Genomic DNA, 19463 nt, shown 5'->3' on the forward strand with positions numbered 1-19463 from the left:
TAAACCAATCGAGTGCTATATTTCAAAATGGATGAAATCCAGATTATTAGCCAGCCGGTGGCTGAACTAAAAGAAGAAATCTGTGGAAGTCTCCCACAGGCCCGTGGGGCGGGGCATCGAGGTGAGGGAACAACCCAGACCTGTTTGTCTTGTCCCTGTACTGGCTGTCTGCTGTTGTGACACAGTGTGCAGTTGAGACTTGTGACTCTAGTCTACTCTCTGTGCTGCTCTGGACTCCGTGGTGCTCCAGAGTGATGGTGTGGTGGGCCCCACACCCCTTGTGGTGGAGTGTGGTGCCTGCTGAGCTAGTTGCTTCCTGGCCCTCTTTCCAGGGTTAGTTCTCTACCTCCCTCATATAACATATCACGCATGCAGAGTCTTGATGGAGAGGTGCGGTGGCGTAGGTCACTGTGGGCAGGGCTATTATATTTGCCTTGCTGGCATATCACCTGGTGGGCGGGGCTGCTGCAGTGGCCCCTTTTATCCCTTCGCTGCTATCTGACCTTCAATTTTATCAGCAACAACAACAATCACAGCAGATGGCTCCGCCCCTCCCTGAGCCTGGTTCTGCTGGAGGTTTCTTCCTGTTAAAAGGGAGTTTTTCCTTCCTACTGTCGCCAAAGTGCTGCTCATAGGGGGTCATATGATTGTTGGGTTGTTCTCTGTATCTGTTATAGTAGGGTCGACCTTACAATATAAAGCACCTTCAGGTGACTGTTGTTGTGATCTGGCGCTGTGTAAATAAAATGAATTAAACTTAGAGGTCAAAGGTCCTTTGACGAGTGTATGGCTGCGGGCAGCAAGGATCTTTAAAAAATAAAAATATATTCGCCACTGAAAAGAGTTTTAAGAAGTGACTTAAAAATGCTCGTTGAAGATGTTTGTCTCTGTCTCCTCTGAGCTGCGTCCTCAGCACGTCAGCTGTTCGGAGCGGCTGGGAGTGTAAATGTAGGAGCTCGGAGACGATTTGAAGACTGAAAAACAGAGAATAATAAAATGAAGGGACCCAGTGCAGTGAGGCTAAAACCGAAGATGTAAAACAGGCTAACAAAAAGTATTTTCTCAGGTAGGTGGGACCGCTGTGCCATGAATGCCTGCACAGTGCCAAACCACATATGGATATTGTGCTCCACTGTATTGAAGGCAAAACCAATAAAACTGTAATCAAAATAAATGTGGATTCATAGTGTACTTTTTTCCCTTCTACTTTCAACTGCTCCCTTTAGGAGCCACCTTCATCCCACCCACCTGCATCCTCTTGTCCTTCAGTACATCTGTGAACTTCCTCTGTGGTCTGGCTCTTTTGCTCCTGCCTGGTAGCTAAGGATGCACGTTTTCTGCTCTTTCATTTAAGTGAGCTATTTTTAAGTCACTCCACGTATGGCCCATACCCCGGAAAGCACAGGGTACGTACGATGTAAGAAGTGCAAGTATTGTTTGTTTGAAAATTGTGCAGTACTTGAAATCACTGACAGCAGAGTTTGTTTCTTTTCCTGACCTGAGCTGGTCACACCATGTTGGTGTGATCACAAAAGCAACAAGACAGCAGCTCTTCTTTCTGCGGCGCCTGAGAAGATTCGGCATGAACCCCAGAATACTTACCAACTTCTACAGATGCACCATTGCAAGTATTCTGACTGGCTGGTACGGCGGCTGTAACGCTGCAAAGCTCTGCAGAGGGTGGTGAGATCAGCACAGCGCATCACCGGGACTGTTCTCTGCAGACAGCGCTGCACGAGGCTGTTTGATCCCAGCCACAGCCTCTTCACACTGCTGCTGTGGCGGTTCAGGAGCATCCAGACACAGAGACAGTTTCTGCCCACAAACCATCAGGAACAGCTGACATTCTGCACCTTTACAGGTAAATGACAATAACACTTGAAACTTCATCGATCGCTCGTTTCCTAATTACAAACTCTGTGAACAACGATGCAAAGGAGGCTGCACGTAAAACCTTTTTTTAAAACCCCGAATGCTTTATTTAAAATCTGGACACATAATTCTAGAACTAGACTGAATAGTACAATCACTTTTTGCAATAACACATTAAAACTGAATTCCAGGCAAAAACTGCCTGCAAGCAAACACAGTTACTACTTTGGCTTCTTGACTGAAGAAGAGAAGCCTGAAATGATCACAGAAGCAGAAACTCAAACACCACGTGTGGGCTGTGGGAGAGATGCTGTTGTGCACTGTGTGTGTGATGGAGGAGCGAAGCTGCTGATGGATACAGTTATGTCCGGGGAGACAACAGGGTTCCCACCGTCTTCCAGCTGTTGCTCACAACTGGAAAGAATCTGAATAGACTTACAGAGAGTATAAAAGCTGTTTGGATAAAAACTGATCTGCATTATTCAAATTTCAGTTGTTTGTTCATTTCAGCCAGAAGCACCGAAACCCCGAAACACAAATATCAGAATAACACAACTGTGTACCACACATGGAGGAAGACGGCTCTTTGACCCAAGACAGGAAACATTTGGAAACTCAGATTAAGTCACACGCTCTGTCATTTTGTTCGCTTCCTACTGATGTGTCGAACATTAAGGATAATGTTTTCTTTTTTATCTTAAGAAAATGTAATTTACAAAATGACGTGGATCCCAAATCTTTTTGGAGTAATAAAGATTCCTTTAAGCTGCAGAGATGCAGCGGCTTCGCGTGAGATTCCAGAGTAGACGATGAACTGAATTAATAACAAAGAGATGTTCTGTTTTTATGTGTCTGTCTTTACTGGTCGCACTGAGTAATCCCACAAACACTGGAGGGAGGAGGTGACCCTCGAGCTGCTTCGAATCAAGCCGACGTCATTGTCACAGGAGCCTTTACGTAGATGTGCACAGCTACAAACTTCAAAAACCCTCTGAGTCATCAGTCCACCATGATAAATGGACTGACTCTTATATAGTGCTTTATACACATTCACCATACTTCAAGTGCTTTCTATCTAAATGCATCAGAGGAGAGAAGTCTGGGTTTAGTATCCCGCCCAAGGATGTTTGGCTTGCAGACTGGGGGAGCCAGGGTTCGAACCATCGAGCCGGCTCTACCTCCTGACCTACAGCCACTCGTAAATGAAGGAAGTCAGGAAAGTTGTTTTCTACTACAAACATTCTCTCAGTGGACCAAAACAAACTGAGATGCACAACCCAGATCTCACTAACAGTTCAAGGAAACGAGCCTGCGGGTGGTCACGGCAATCAGTGTGTTCAAAAACGACGTGCCAGCAGTTTTAGTTTAGTCAGCCTGGGTTTGTTAGACGATTGTGTTATTATTATTGACACACTGTTCATGGAGAGGTTCACTGACAGCCTCATGTAAACACATCTGTCAGAAATCAGACTGTCTCTATGCTACACCTCCACTCAGAACCAACAGCATCGATAAAGATGACAAACGATGAAACAGATAGCAGACACACACAGACACACAACATGACTGTTGTTTGTACAGAGGAAGGAAACAGGCTGAAACACAATCAAAGAGCAAAGAGTGAAAACATGAATTAAAGGAAACTCCACACTTGAACAGAGGAAACAACATCCCATAATCCACGTATGATGACACAGCTGTACACATCAGCTGCTGTACGCCCTCACAAACAGCAAAGCACTTGACACACTTGAACACTGCGAGTGTAAAACACGAGTTATGCAGATTCCTATGCAACATGCTCCTGGGACACGATTCTGTCTCTGGGTTTAAGCAGGAAAGCACAACGGAGCCAAGCCATGAAACTCCACATTTAAAAGTAAGGAACAAAACCAAAAACAGACTATAGCAGTTAAAAGATTCTCTTCGAGTGGGTCTCACTTCCACCAACCATCGCTCCAGCTAGAGTCTCAGAAAAGGTTCAGCGACGGGTCAGAGTTTCTTCATGTGAGAAGCTCAGAGACGAAGCCTCCACCGGGCGCCTAGCACTACTCAGTGAACTACTCAGGAATAAATAATGGACTTTATAATAAAGCAGGAGGCTGGTGGTCCTGTGTGGTTCTAGGGAACGGGTCCACATTGGAGGAGAAGGTGGGTCAGATGTCCTGGAGCCCGGCCTCGAGTTCGACAGCTCGTGTTGTGACGTCCAGGCGCGCCCCACTACAGGCCACGCCTTCAAGATGCAGCTGTCCAATTAAAAAACGTCCCCACTTTATGCATTCAAGTGTCTACAGAGTCTCAATGCTTTCAGGGTGTTAGCGGCAGATCATCAGCTGTCCATGCTGCAACACTCTGCAGGATAAGAAACACACGTTACTCATCATCATCATCATCATCGTCGTCAGTGATTACAGGCTGCTGGGCGTCACTTTGACCAAGCAAACACTTGACCAACAGCTCCTCACAGCGCCTGAGAATGTTAGTTACTGGTCATGTATGTGAGCTAGATAAAGGGCTAAACTGGTACAGATTAAAGTCCTGTACAAGTGCTTTCATTAGGCAAGAAGACTAGAAACACATATTAATGTAATTATATTACATTATGTTCTGAGTATTAACCCATATTAGTCTAATAGGCTCTGGCCTTTCTGAGTACCATCGCACAGGCCTTTAAACCAACCCAGATTAGCAAGAGCCACGATCGAGAGGGCAGCTGGTAACAGGTATGACTGATAAGGTCCGACCTGCAAGGTCACTCAGGTATCAGCGCGAGCAGGAAGACACCTGGGCGAGTGCCCTCACCCAGATCGGCTCACTCCAGAACCGCCTGCATCATCTACATCTGCTGACTCTGAGCTGCTGTGTGGAGCACAGCTCACTGCCTCACTAATGATAAATAAAGCCAGAGTTTCCACACCAAGATGCAGTTCCTGTAAGCCCCATGTTCTCCTTGAGAGAGGAGAAAGAAATCTTTGTTCAAAATTCTTATTTAAATATTTTGATTTTTTTTTTGCTTTAATCTCAAATGTGACAAATGTACCTGACCACAGACATTAAAGAATACAAATGAATAAAAGTACAACACTGATGCTCAAACTTGGCCTTTGATTGGAACAGATCTGATCTGACTTTCAGCTGTGGGCCAATCACTGATTTTCCACAGAAGGACAGTTTATCAACTTTATTTTACCAGAATTTAATTTCTTTCTTTTCTGGTGGAGACTGAACTTTACCTTTAGCCTTTCAAAATCGTTTCACTTTCATACCATTCAGTCCCTCTGCATCCTGGACATCCAGGAAGGGCGCAGGTCCCCAGATTCGGATGGTTCCATCGTCTGAGGCGCTGGCCAGCAGACCGGGCACCACGGGGTTCCAGCTCACACAGTTGACTGTGCGTGTGTGACCGGTCAGCTCTGCGATGGGCAGCTCACTGCGCCGGTGCCAGATGTAAACTTTGTGGTCTGACAAGAGAGAGACGAGCTCGTCAGCAGTTTGTTGGATCACACTAATGACCAGCACAAAACCTTCTTTTAGCATCAAGAACAACGTTTGGGTTCAATATTTGTATGAATGTCTCTTTACAGAGCAACATTTGTGGAGGACACTTTTTGCTTTCTTCTTCCTTAGAACTAAACATGCTTTGGTCTTACCTTCACTACCACTGGCAATGAAGTCTTCATTGTGCCCCCCGAAGCAGGAATGGATGGTGTAAAAACCCTGGGTGACACCTTGGTACTTCCTCACCAGCACCCGGTCCTGCAGGTCCCAAAGGTGCACTCCCTGCAAATAAGAGGCACATTTCAACAATCAAGACAAAGCTGATGTGAAGCAGCTGATGAAAGAAACAAAATGTCAGGAAGTAATCAGGAGCTCACCTGAGTAGCAACATTGAGCAGAGCTAACCTTCCATTTTTGGAAACAGTGAAAGACATAATGGGATGGTCCTCCTGCACTCTGGAAGGACAACATACACAAACATGTTTATTTTAGAAATGAGGCTTCTGACTGCTCCTCCCTAATTCACTGATCACCACAGGAGACGGCTCAGCATGTGGCAGCGTTTTTACGGCCCATCCTGATGCTAATTTGTGACACCTTCCAGTCTTCAACCAGAAGTTAATAAGTCCAACTTTCACATGTTAGGTGAACATGTTCAATACTGATGACCACAAATTTTATTACAGAGATAATGATTTAAAGGTGCTACACTACAGTGGTTGGAAATGTCCAGTTTGTGCATGTAAATGGAGAGTCCTCTTCACACACTGAGGTTAATTATGGAGTTCCACAGGGTTCAGTGCTAGGACCAATTCTGTTTACATTATACATGCTTCCCTTAGGCAGCATCATTAGAAGACATAGCATACATTTACACTGCTATGCAGATGACACCCAGCTCTATCTGTCCATGAAGCCAGATGACACACACCAATGAGTTAAACTGCAGGAATGTCTTAAAGACATAAAGACCTGGATGGCCGCTAACTTTCTGCTTCTTAATTCAGATCAAACTGAGGTTATTGTACTCGGCCCTGAAAAGCTTAGAAATATGGTATCTAAGCAGATTCTTACTCTGGATGGCATTACCTTGGCCTCCAGTAACGCTGTGAGGAACCTTGGAGTCATTTTTGACCAGGACATGTCCTTCAATGCACATATTAAACAAATATGTAAGACTGCTTTCTTCCATTTGTGCAACATCTCTAAAGTTAGAAATATCCTGTCTCAGAGTGACGCTGAAAAACTAGTTCATGCATTTATTACTTCCAGGCTGGACGACTGTAATTCATTATTATCAGGAAGTCCTAAAAACTCCCTGAAAAGCCTTCAGCTGATCCAAAATGCTGCAGCAAGAGTCCTGACAGGGACTAGAAAGAGAGAGCAGGTTTCTCCTGTTTTGGCTTCCTGTTAAATCCAGGATTCAAAATCCTGCTCCTCACATACAAGGTCTTAAATAATCAGGCCCCATCTTATCTTAATGACCTTGTAGTACCATATCACCCTATTAGAGCACTTGGCTCTCGCTCTGCAGGCCTACTTGTTGTTCCTAGAGTATTTAAAAGTAGAATGGGAGGCATAGCCTTCAGTTTTCAGGCCCCTCTTCTGTGGAACCAGCTTCCAGTTTGGATTCAGGAGACAGACACTATCTCTACTTTCAAGATTAGGCTTCAAACTTTCCTTTTTGCTAAAGCATATAGTTAGGGCTGGACCAGGTGACCCTGAATCCTCCCTTAGTTATGCTGCAATAGACGTAGGCTGCCGGGGATTCCTAAGATGGACTCAGTATTTCTTCTTATTTATTAAGATTATTTAAGGTTAACATTGTCTAATACTTAAAGTAGTTTGATGAACTGACACATCTAAGTGTGACAGTGTAACAAGTGTAACAAAGTAGTGAATAACTCCAAGTTTGATCATATTTGGTTGCTTGGCAAAATATTTCCACATTTCTTTCAAATTAATCAGGTGTGGAGTGACCGAGTCCTTCTTAGGAGGACCTGGTACTGGTAAGAAACGTATCAGCTGACACACCTACTGATGGACGCACAGATATAAGGCCAAACATGACCTTTGTTGGCTGAGTTCATCACGAGACGTTACTGACATTCATTAAGACACTTGCAGTGAATATCTGTGGCTGTTAAATCTCATCTCATACAGGACATTCTGCTCTTGCTCGTTTGTGAACTGATCCAATAGATCGATGTATTCCAGACTGTAGACAGCAAACATCTCTACAACCAGTGTTTTGGGACTGAAGTGTTCAGTAGTTTCTCAGATCCTTAAAACAGTTGCAGAGACGTCTCCAGAAAGACAGAACAGATACATTTACTATTAAAGTAATGACTAATTAGTACTTCAGTTACTCTGATGACGTACATGTTTCTGTCTGTCAGGTCCTCAAAATTGTATCCTCGGATGCGTTGGTGGGTGTCAGATGCGAGGACTGTGCGGCCGTCACTGAGACACCACAGGCACTGCACCCGAACTCCCTCCCAGGAGTCCAGGAGGTTTCCATCCAAGTCCTGGGAGTTCACCAGAAACAAAGCAAAAGCAGGAGGACGTCAGCCTGGAAATGATTGTTATCAGTCCAGAAACACTCACCGGACAGTTTTATGTGGGACCAGGTGCAACCTTCTTTTCACTTTAACACTGAATTAATTTTGAGCATCACAGATTCAGCAAAATGCTAAAAAATATTTCTGAGGTTTTGCACTAAATATTTAGCAATGAGCTGAGACACAAGCGCTCACCCAGATTCGTTGGATGTTTTTAATTTGTGGTCCCTTTTCAATAATAATAAAAACTAGAATGTGCAGCTCCTGGAGGGTTTGCAGTGGGATGGATGCTACCTGTGGACTGTAGCTCGCTGTCGGGGAAGGAGGAGAGAAACAGCTGTGCCTAATAAAGTGGCAGACACTGGAAATTGATGCGTGTTTATGTTAATCATGCTGTAAGTTCATAATGAGAAAGAGTAGGCAGCAATGTGGAGAAAACTATAACTGCAGACAGACAGGTGCAGTTTCTTTACACTGAAACGATTCTGTCATCACGCTGAGAAACTGTGAGGACAGTAAATCACAACAACATGACAACCACTGATGATGATGTGAGACGTGGTCGCAGGACGGTGCTGAATAACAGACAGTTCAGACTTCAGGATTCGATTTATTCTCTAGATTTCTTTAAACTCTTAGTTTGTGCAAAAGTCTTGAGTCATCAGGTCTATGTTTGTACAAGAGGCCAGACTGTCACATACTGTCCTTCTTAAAGTGCTCTCCAGCTGTACGAGGCTGTTTTAAACATTAGGACATTAGATGACTATAAAAAATGGTTCAGGCTACTACATGAATTCAATAAATTTAAAGCTTTCCTGTTTGACATGCAGTTTGTTTTTGTTGTTGTTCTTGAAACCTTCAATAAGAGGAGAGTCTGAGCTCTCACAGTGACAACGATAACGAGACGGATGTTTTCATGAACGCAGCAGACGTATACAAACTAAACAGACATGCTCTGACTCGTCAGCACAAATGACTTCGGCATATTTTTAAGTTACACTTTATTCTAATGATGTCTTGTGAAGTCTTGTTCTCAGCTCACTACATATGATCTGTGCGTATCAGGACAATGATGTCAGTGATGTCTCACTGCAAAAAACATGTGTGGTTTGTAACATACATCATTTATATAAAAACTGGCCACACCATTAAAACACCAGATTTTCCAAGAATTCATAGTTTACATTATGTCTAGTGTTTGTAAGGCTCCGCCCTCTGTAGCTGTACGTGTGTTGCTGCAATAGACGTAGGCTGCCGGGGGATTCCCATGATGCATTGAGTTTTTCCTTTCCAGTCACCTTTCTCACTCACTATGTGTTAACAGACCTCTCTGCATTGAATCATATCTGTTATTAACCTCTGTCTCTCTTCCACAGCATGTCTTTATCCTGTCTTCCTCCCCTCACCCCCAACCAATCGCAGCAGATGGCCCCGCCCCTCCCTGAGCCTGGTTCTGCTGGAGGTTTCTTCCTGTTAAAAGGGAGTTTTTCCTTCCCACTGTCGCCAAAGTGCTGCTCATAGGGGCTCATATGATTGTTGGGTTTTTCTCTGTATGTGTTATTGTAGGGTCGACCTTACAATATAAAGCGCCTTGAGGCGACTTGTTGTGATTTGGCGCTGTGTAAATAAAGTTGAATTGGACTGAAATTGAATTGTGTTAATAAGCTTGTGTTGGAACAGACTTCCAACTGACATCAGTCTCTTTACTTTAACCTCCTGAGACCTGAACTCTTCCACGGCAGCATTTTTAATTTCTCTTTGATATTCGGGCTGATTGGGACCTGATGAATGTAAAAACAAAGAATTAACAGATTTTTTTTACCTTATTTTTGTTTCTAAGAAAAATCAGAGCCACAAATGAGGATATTTGTTTAAACTTTCAATAGGACAGTAGCAGGATAATGTCCTCGTAAGTGGATATCAGGCCCTTGTAGAGCACAATTGAGTATTTTGGTCTAAATAACCCAACATGTGATGTCCACATATGTGGACGCCAGGTCCGAGGAGGTTAAAGGTCAAAGTTTGGTTAAAGGGAAATCAGAGCTGTCTTCCTTTTAATTAATGTTGTTGTTGTTTGTTTGTTTTTTGTTTGTTGTCTTTTTAAAGTTATCATCTATTACTTGTAGTTGTATTTATGATGTATTTTGGATGAAAATGTATGTTTTATTCTAAAACGTCTGATGTGTGATTGTAGCCCAACAAGGGACAGTGGTTGAAAATTAGCAACAGCTATAAGCGTTGCATCAGCTTCATGTTTTACACCATGTTAAACTGCAGCGTCCCTTCTAAGGAAAGAAAGGCTCCGTGTGATGTGCATTCAGAGAAGCTTCCTGTCTTGGTTTTTCCACATGTTTGAATCAGTCTGGCTGTTCTCCTACGACATGGAGACAATGTTTCCTGCCTGTAAGGCTGTGTTGGAGCCTGTGGACACAGTGCCCATGCAGCGAGGATACTCACACACTGGTAGAACTGGCCCCTCTGGCCGCCGGTGACAAAGCGTTTGCCATCTGGGTTCCAGGCCACGCTGGTTAGGCTATCCTCGTGGGACTGACTCATCTTTGTTCGCAACTCCCCCGTCTGTACAGTAGAGCCCAGAGCACACAGAACAGATCAGACACCAAACATACTAAACACACAGAGATCAGTTTTCTCTGATTGGTCTATGAAAAGGTCACATTGAAAAGGAACGTCTGCAGGTCCAGTTTCACACGAACAAAGCAGCTGGTGTGGAGCAGGACTCGTTTCAGGACGCACTGATAATCAGTTAACAACCCAGCCAACTCTCACTCGCTCTCCAGCTCTTCGGTGCATAAACGCATCTCTCATGTCAGCCAGGTTTCTTGTAGGCAGCGACTCTAACAAATCCACTGTGCACAGTCAGCTTGGAGCACTGTTCACAAGTGCAGGCAATTTATTGATGTTGAGACTCTCATCATCTTTAACCCTTTAGAGCAGAAATATTCCAGGTAGCTCGGTAAACTGGCAACAGCTGCGCTCAGATGGACTGCACGAGGAAACCGTTTTACAGCGAGAGCGTGATCTCTGAACATAAAAACCCAGAAGGACTCAGGGTTTCTTCAGCTTCAGATACAACATCATTAACAGATTTAAAGAGCTGAGCTCATGTTCCCTGCACTGGTTGCTGCGCAGCACTTTTATGGGAGGTCAAACTATCGAAAAGCTGGACTCATTATTCAGCAGGTTGCTTCATCAATTATGTCATGATGCGATGACGATGCTCAAACCCAATCTTCATCTTCGTGTCCACACTGCTGCATGCAAGCTTTGATCTGATCAGCTGCACTCATCGTACTGCTGCTACATGAACACAGACTGTGCACACGCTGAACACAGTTGGAACGTCGCTATTCAGCGCTCACCTGAATTGTCAGATGTACAAATATTTCCAAGTATGAGATTTGTACTCGAGTCACAATGATGGGGGGCCTCGGACCGGTCCGTGAGTCGTTTGGTACCGGGCCGCGAGAGCTGAGGCTCAGGTGTGAAATGTCTGGTTTTCAGGGTTTTTATTTTGTTATCGTTTTATCGTTTACTCGGTTTTCCTGGGTCTTTTCACGTGTGTTATGAATAAATCTTCTTTTTTTCGGTACCGGTACTGGTTTTATTTTGTTGTATTTATCCGCGACACCTTAACGGCCGGTCCGTGAAAATATTGTCGGGCATAAACCGGTCGGTGGCGCAACAAAGGTTGGAGACCGCTGTACTAAGCCATAAAGACGTTGGCACTCACAGTGTCCTGGACAAACTTTCATTAACCCTTGTCCAGGAGAAGATAGGGAACACATGAACGCAGTATGATTTCTTTACAAATAATAAAGGTAAGATGTATTTTAGAGCTTTTGCTCAATATTTTGTTTCCCAGCTAATACAGTCTTATTGAACATGATGCTATAAGCTTGGCACACCTATGTTTGGTGGTCTCAGCCTGTCTTCTTTGCAGAACCTCAAACTTCATCAGGTTAATGGCGAGCGTCAGTGCACGGCCATTTTCAGATCTCTCTCCAGAGATGTTCAGTCTGGCGTCTTAGGGTCACTGTCTCGGTCCGAGGTCCAGAGCTTATGATCAAGGACGTCTCTGCACACCGGTGCACTGATCTTTGCCTCTCCCCTGACCAGTCGAGTCTCACAGAAAGTGTCCCCACAGCGTGACAGTGCTACTGCCATGCTTCACTGCAGGGGGATTGGCCGGGTGAGCAACACTTGGTTTCCCTCAGACGTGACTCATTCAGCTCAAAGAGTTCAGTCTGTGTTTCATCAGACCAAAGAATTTTGTTTCTCGTGGTCTGAGAGTCCTTCAGGTGACTTTTAGCAAACTCCAGATTTACAGGGGAGTGGTTTCCATCTGGCCACTCTACCACAGAGACCCAGCTGGTTAATGCTTTGAGCCATTCATGCTCCCCCTTGGCCACTTATCCACCTTAGGATCAGGGGGAGAATGGAGCCTACCACTGCTGAGCATGTTTGGAACGCTGGAGGAATCGCAGAGTAAACCCACACGGTGAAAACAGACCGACCAAAGAAAGGCCCTCGCCATCCTCCTGGACATGCTCATCTCCTTGCTATATGGACAGTACTTCCTTTCCGTACCTGCACATTCCACAGCCACAGCTCGGAGCAGTCGTCAGGGCCGCAGGCTATCAGATAAGCATCATCAGGGCTCCATGCCAGGTAGGAAACACCATAAGCATGACCTTCAAGAGTCTTCATCAACTTCAGCTGCTGGATGTCCTGTGACCCAACACACAAACATCCATGTTCCAGTTACTACAGCCGTTGTAATAACTCACTGACTGATTGTTGCTATTCTGAAGTGTAACTCTTGATAAGCAAATGACTGGTTACCATGTCGACTTGCCACACAATGACTGTGGTGTCTTTGGAGCCAGTTGCCAGTTTTGTGCCATCGTTGGAGAACTTGCAGAACCAGACTTCATTGCAGTGTTCTGTGAGAATCTGCTGTGTGTAGCAGGGGAACTGTTTCCTTTACACACACACACACACACACACACACACACACACACACACACACACACACACACACACAGGTTTGCCCAACATGCCTCAGACTTGTGCATAAAGGAAACATACAGATGACATTCTTATCGTCTAGATTACCGACTGTTCACTAAACTAAATGTTTCCTCCTGCAGGGCAGCAGAAAGAAGCACAATCAGTTGATGTGGAGCTCAGTATTTAACAGCGTGTGTGTTTACTGACCGGCTGCAGGAGTGGTCCAGCAGCAGAGACACAGAGTCCAGACCACTGTCCAGTTTGGTGTTGTGGTAGAGGCAGCGCTCCCTCTGGAGCTCCACAGCCTGCTTCAAGAGAGTCTGCAGACGACGGGGAGGCAGCATCACTGACGGAGGCAGATAAGCTGTACACACACACACACACACACACACACACACACACACACACACACACACACACACACACACACACACACACACACACACACACACACACACACACACACACACACACACACACACACACACACACACACACACACAGAATTAATTTAGAGCATAGATCATCTTCAATGCCCTGTACCAACACAGAGCAGAGCAGCTATCTGAACACTACCCCAACAGAGGTCGATTATCTTGTTAATAATTTCACCTCCTCACTACGTACGACTCTGGATACTGTAGCTCCAGTGAAAACTAAGGCCTCTAATCAGAAGTACCTGACTCCGTGGTATAATTCTCAAACACGTAGCCTAAAGCAGATGACTCGTAAGCTGGAGAGGAAATGGCGTGTCACAAATCTAGAGGATCATCATTTAGCCTGGAGAAATAGTTTGCTGCTTTATAAGAAAGCCCTCCGCAAAGCCAGAACATCTTACTATTCATCACTGATTGAAGAAAATAAGAACAACCCCAGGTTTCTCTTCAGCTCTGTAGCCAGGCTGACAAACAGTCAGAGCTCTGTTGAGCCAACCATCCCTTTAACGTTAACTAGTAATGACTTCATGAACTTCTTCACAAATAAAGTTTTTATCATTAGAGAAAAAATGACCAGTAATCATCCCACAGATGTAATATTATCTACAGCTACTCTTAGTACCATTGATGTTAAGTTAGACTCTTTTTCTCCAATTGATCTTTCTGAGTTAACTTCAATAATTACTTCCTCCAAACCATCAACGTGTCTTTTAGACCCCATTCCTACAAAACTGCTCAAAGAAGTCCTGCCATTAATTAATGCTTCGATCTTAAATATGATCAACTATCTCTAATGATCGGCTATGTACCACAGGCCTTCAAGCTGGCTGTAGTTAAACCTTTACTCAAAAAGCATCTCTAGACCCAGCAGTCTTAGCTAATTATAGGCCAATCTCCAACCTTCCTTTATATCAAACATCCTTGAAAGAGTAGTTGTCAAACAGCTAACAGATCATCTGCAGAGGTTTATTTGAAGAGTTTCAGTCAGGTTTCAGAGCTCATCACAGCACAGAAACAGCTTTAGTGAAGGTTACAAATGATCTTCTTATGGCCTCTGACAGTGGACTCATCTCTGTGCTTGTCCTGCTAGACCTCAGTGCAGCGTTCGTGCAGAGTTTCCTTCCCACTGTCACCAAAGTGCTGCTCATAGGGTCATGTGACTGTAGGGTCTACCTTACAATATAAAGCACCTTGAGGCGACGGTTGTTGTGCATCTTTAATGTAAGATCAGCCAAATTTATGTCAGGTGGGTTTTTTGGTGATTTTCAAAGCACTTGTGATCACACCTGCATACAAAGATCGTTATTACTCATTTGAAATTTTATATCCAGAATATGTTGCTATTTGGAAAAAAAGGCTCCTTCCAGGGACGAATAATAACTGGTCAGGAAATAGATGCTAATGTCAACTGGGAACCAGTAAGAGAATTTCAGAGTGGGTACTGCGTATAGGAGTTACTCCTTTGCTTGTCAGCCAGTGTACACACTGACATGTGACCGTGTGAGTCACTGCACTCACTTTGGAGTTTGTCCAGCAGTTTGGTGCGCGATGCTGTGCCTTTGCCCTCCCACTCAGCTTTGGCTCGCAGGTCCTCTGCATGACTGCACATCAGGTACCTACAAACACAAAGCCAGCTACTATCAGAAACACCCACGTCAGCTTTTACAGGGAGCACATACGTAGATGGACGTTTTATTGTAAGGCTAATTCCTGTTTGAATTGTTCATGCATCTCAGCATCTTTACAGCTGCCAGTATCTCGAAATGTTTTCAAGGCATCGTGCTTTTAACAAACTACACATCTGTCATCCATCATTGTGACGCAAATACCCAGCACGCTATATTTCTCCATCATCATCTCAGAACCACACTCAGCTTCTTCGTGTGCTGTGAACTGACCCGCTCAGGATGTGGATGCGCTCCGTGTTATATTTGAGAGGGGTGAGTTCGGCTCTGAGGACCTGCAGGGCCTCCAGCACCTTCCCGTCCTCCAGATATTCCAGATATTTCTGCTGCAGGAGTAGGAACTTCATCCGCTGTCGGGGAGCAAAAACAAAAACAAGGATTTAAATTATCACCACGGATCAGCCGACATGTAACAACACGAATCTGTTGCTACTGAGCTTCACGTCTCACGTCTGGCTCTTTTAAAGGAACTTTAAACATCAAGATGAAAATGCAGTTACCAACCAGACTAACAATGGCTGTTCATGCTGCGTCCATCATGTCAGTGTGATACAGTCACTTTGATCTGGGCTGGACGAGTGAACGTCACTGTTCTGTTTAAAGTAGTTTAACTACACATTTAATCCGATTACAAAGAACAGAAGTGCGATTTCAAGGATCTCAGCTACACGATAAAGAAATGTAGTAACTGATCTGTCAGCACGACTCTGTGAGAAATAAATGTGTAAAACCTCACCTGCACCACTGCCCTGTGATCAGAAAACTAGCTTTGTGTTCATTCACAGACATGTTTTATTTATCTGTTTATTTATAGATTTTTCTTTTGGTATTGTTTACAGTCATGGTGTAAAAACAAACAGATATTTATAGTGCTGATAGTGTAATTTAGCTGTTCATCTGTTATTCAATCACTGTGGTGTAGAATGAGTGGACATGTGGGAGCTCTGAAAAACATGCAAACACAGTTTAGAGTCAAAAATGTGCAGCTTCTCCAAAGACGTCCAGCCGACCAGGCTAATGTCTGAGGCTCCTGGTCTCGGACATTAGGGTGCTGGCTAACTGTCACTACAGTGGCCATATTGTGAAGCAGTGTGTCAGGTTTGCTGTGATCTGTGCCTTTAAGAGTTTGGTGTACAGTAATGTTAATGCTCTTGTCCATTTGTAAACAGCACTGAAGCAGGGGTCATTGGTTTTTCTAGTTTCTCTTGTTTATTAAATTAAAAGGTTAAAGGTCACACTTGTTTTTCATTTGGTTTAGTTTGCACGTAGCGGTTAGTTAGCACTCCTTTGGAAGAACTTCTAAAATAAAAGTGCAGTAAACTGTCTTTCATCATTTCATCTCAAACTGCTCTGTGTAATCTCAGTGGATGCAGTAAACAAACCCCAAACAAACCAATGATCATTGCTGAAGTGCTTTGGGTAAGATTAGCGGTGCACCATTCGTCTGTCTGTAAGCAAACCTAGCTAGCCAAACTTGCAGGCAGCCATGTTTACTTTAGAACAGCATAGAAGGTGTGATGGTTGCAGTTCTGTTTATAAGTGTACCTGTACGATATGCCATCAATGTACAGTCTGAGCTCGAGGAAAGAGGCTTTATTCTAAGTCTGATTCTGGCTCAGTGTTCAGACTGCAGACTTCATGGTGAACTGATGTTGTCTGAGGTTTGGTCCACTCACCACTATAGCACTAGGAGAATGCATCAGTGCCTTCAGCTCATTCAGGTCACTCTCAGCCTGTATGAAAAGGAGAAATACAAACTCATTAACAGACCAGCAAAGAGCTCACACTCAAACCTTTACTACTACGGTGACTACTGTAACAGCCTCCTAAAGATTTAATATGCAGTTCGGAGAACTTGGTTGCACCTTGTCCCACTCTCCTTCAATGACGTGATTGCGAAACTTGGTGGCAGAGGGGTGTTCCAGTCTGCAGCCAGACTCCTGCATCAGGAGGTCCACCGTCTGGCTATGAACAGCGAAAAGAAACATCCACGTTATGACTACGGAGCATGGCGAAGCATCAGCACTCACCTGTGAGAATTATCAACACACTGACTGCAAAGTTGTGTCATGGGTGAAATAAAAAGCTGGACTATAATAAGATTAAGGTCCATCCTTCATATAAAAACGTAACAAGCATTAAAATGCAGAGATGTGTGTCACTTATCACAGAGTCCTTACTGTTACTACACGTAAACACAACGTGTAGCCAGCTATCAAAGACCCACTCTAACCCAGGAAAGTCCCCACGCATGACATCTGTGCAGGATTTTCAGATTTAAATTGCCTTGAGTTGTGCGATCACGTTGGACACAGTATGATGTCTTCCTATTCTGACAGCTCATGGTTGGAGATTTGCTTAAAACACCTCATATAATCAATCAACTGATCAAGCACACACATCCATACATGTGCAATAATACTAAGTGCAATAATCCTTTCTGTCATCGTTGTATTTTTACTCAGTTGTATATAGTATTTGTATTTGTATTCTATTTTTATCTTATTGTATATTTATTTTATTCTACTGTATATAGTATTTTATTTTATTCTATTCTGTACAGCTGTGTACTGTATTTATTCTTATTGTATTCTAATTTTTGCCTCATAACTTTTGCACTGTCCACTTCCTGCTGTGACAAAACAAATTTCCCACGTGTGGGACTAATAAAGGTTATCTTATCTTATCTTATCTTATCTTATAAGATTTGCAGCGTATGGTGATACACAGGTCCGGATACCGTGGGTCGGATACAGTTTATTAGCGTGTATGTGACACTTTGCCCTGAGCGGGCCTACTCCTCTATCGCTCTGCACCTGCAGATAAACGCGTGAGGAAGGATGCATCCTCAGCATCTTCACGGTGACCTGCCATCACCGCGGCTGGCTATGCTGATAACAACACTAGCTACCTGAGCTGGCTCACTTACTTGAGACCTAAATCGTTCAGATGTTGTCCTATGAGCCTGATGACATCCTCCTCGGACTGAGACAGGCGCTTCTTCTTCTTGACACCCGACCCGCCATCCGCCGCGCTGCTGCTGTTGTTGTTGTTGGAGGCGGGCTGGGCTGCCACTCCGTTGTTGTTGCTGACAGCGTTGCCATTGTTGGTTACCGAGATAAGTCCGTTGGAGTGAGCGGCCACGGTGGAGGACGACTCGCCATTCTGAGTACCGTTTCGACAGGAGAGCTCGGAATCCCGGTCCTGTCCTCCACCGTTAGCCTCCATGTTGCCACGGTTTATAACGGCGATATGGTGCGTGTACGAACAGCTGACAGGTCCACGGGGATAAGCAAACCTCTGGTGCGGTTAACGTCGGGCCCACTGACCCAGATGCAGCCGCAAATTGCAAAGCTCCCCCTGCGCCCGAGTCTGTGTTCGGCGGCGTCAGCGTGAACGACAGCCGGAGTTCAGCTCGGAGGACAAAGAAACAAACGGCAGAGTTAATTCGAAAGCTGCATTTTGAGCATTTCGACGGTATTCGGTGCTGTCAGCGCCGTTAAAGCTGCGCTCAGGCTGCGGAGTAGCGCTTGTTATTGTTGCTCTCGGACAGCTGCAGCCCTGATATGGCCATACGCGGTGACGTCAGCGGAAATTCCTTCACGTCCTTCTTGTTTGCTGTGCGTCACCGTTAGGCGTCGCTGTTTCCCCGCCTGGGCGCGACCTTCACATCTCCCAGCATTCGTTTTAAGGGTGACGTGATCATTTAGGCTCTACTGACACGCGTGGATCACTGAAGAGAACACATTGCACATAAAGTCAGACACAGTTGTGCATCATTTAATTAGTCTTTTTTAAATCTATGACAAACTTCCACATTCACACTCGCAGCTGTGCAGTATCATAACATGGAGTTTAATCTCTGTGGAAAGTTGTGGTCTGTGCACATCTGTATGCATGGTTCAAGCATGCTCCTAGTTTTTTAACCTGAATGTTTTCTCATTAATTAGCTGATCATCACCGTCTGAACGCAGTCGCTTTCCGGATTTTGAGTAAATCACAAATCAGTTGTCTCAATGGGCTGTGCAGTAATCACGACACTGAGATTTATCAGTATAATTCTTTAATCAGTAAGTGATAACCAACAACTCAAAGGAGAGAGGGCACATTAAATAAGAAAGGATTTAACAAACCAAAACAAAAGATTGGGAAGGCGTGAAAAACGATCAAAATCAGCGCAGTAACAAGAACCACAGGAGGCGACTTGTTCTTTACTTCTAACACCAACAGCCGGAGTGTGTTTGTGTTCAGCTTAGAAAAAACCCACACAGTTGCACCTAAAACATGGATTCATGTCTGAGCTCATACATTGTTGAAAGTGCTAGTTTGTTCCCAATCCTGAGATTCTTAAAAATAAAATTCAGAAAACAGCCTTAGTC

General features: G+C 44.4%; 1 protein-coding gene across 1 annotated transcript; it reads right to left on the reverse strand.

Moving 5' to 3' along the window:
• Positions 1-1972: 1972 nt before the first annotated feature.
• wdr26a (WD repeat domain 26a) lies at positions 1973-18654 on the reverse strand. Its single transcript, XM_080896271.1, has 14 exons — positions 18014-18654; positions 16950-17049; positions 16761-16817; positions 15298-15434; positions 14918-15015; positions 13170-13326; positions 12795-12933; positions 12540-12680; positions 10389-10508; positions 7753-7898; positions 5748-5826; positions 5523-5652; positions 5139-5333; positions 1973-4224 (listed from the first exon to the last, which is right to left on the reverse strand). Exons 1-14 carry the CDS (start codon positions 18310-18312, stop codon positions 4202-4204), a joined length of 1821 nt encoding a protein of 606 aa, XP_080752397.1. The 5' UTR covers positions 18313-18654; the 3' UTR covers positions 1973-4201.
• Between the last annotated feature and the right edge of the window lie 809 nt (positions 18655-19463).

This window comes from Rhamphochromis sp. 'chilingali' (genome assembly GCF_963969265.1).
Source record: "Rhamphochromis sp. 'chilingali' genome assembly, chromosome: 11".
Taxonomy (NCBI): domain Eukaryota; kingdom Metazoa; phylum Chordata; class Actinopteri; order Cichliformes; family Cichlidae; genus Rhamphochromis; species Rhamphochromis sp. 'chilingali'.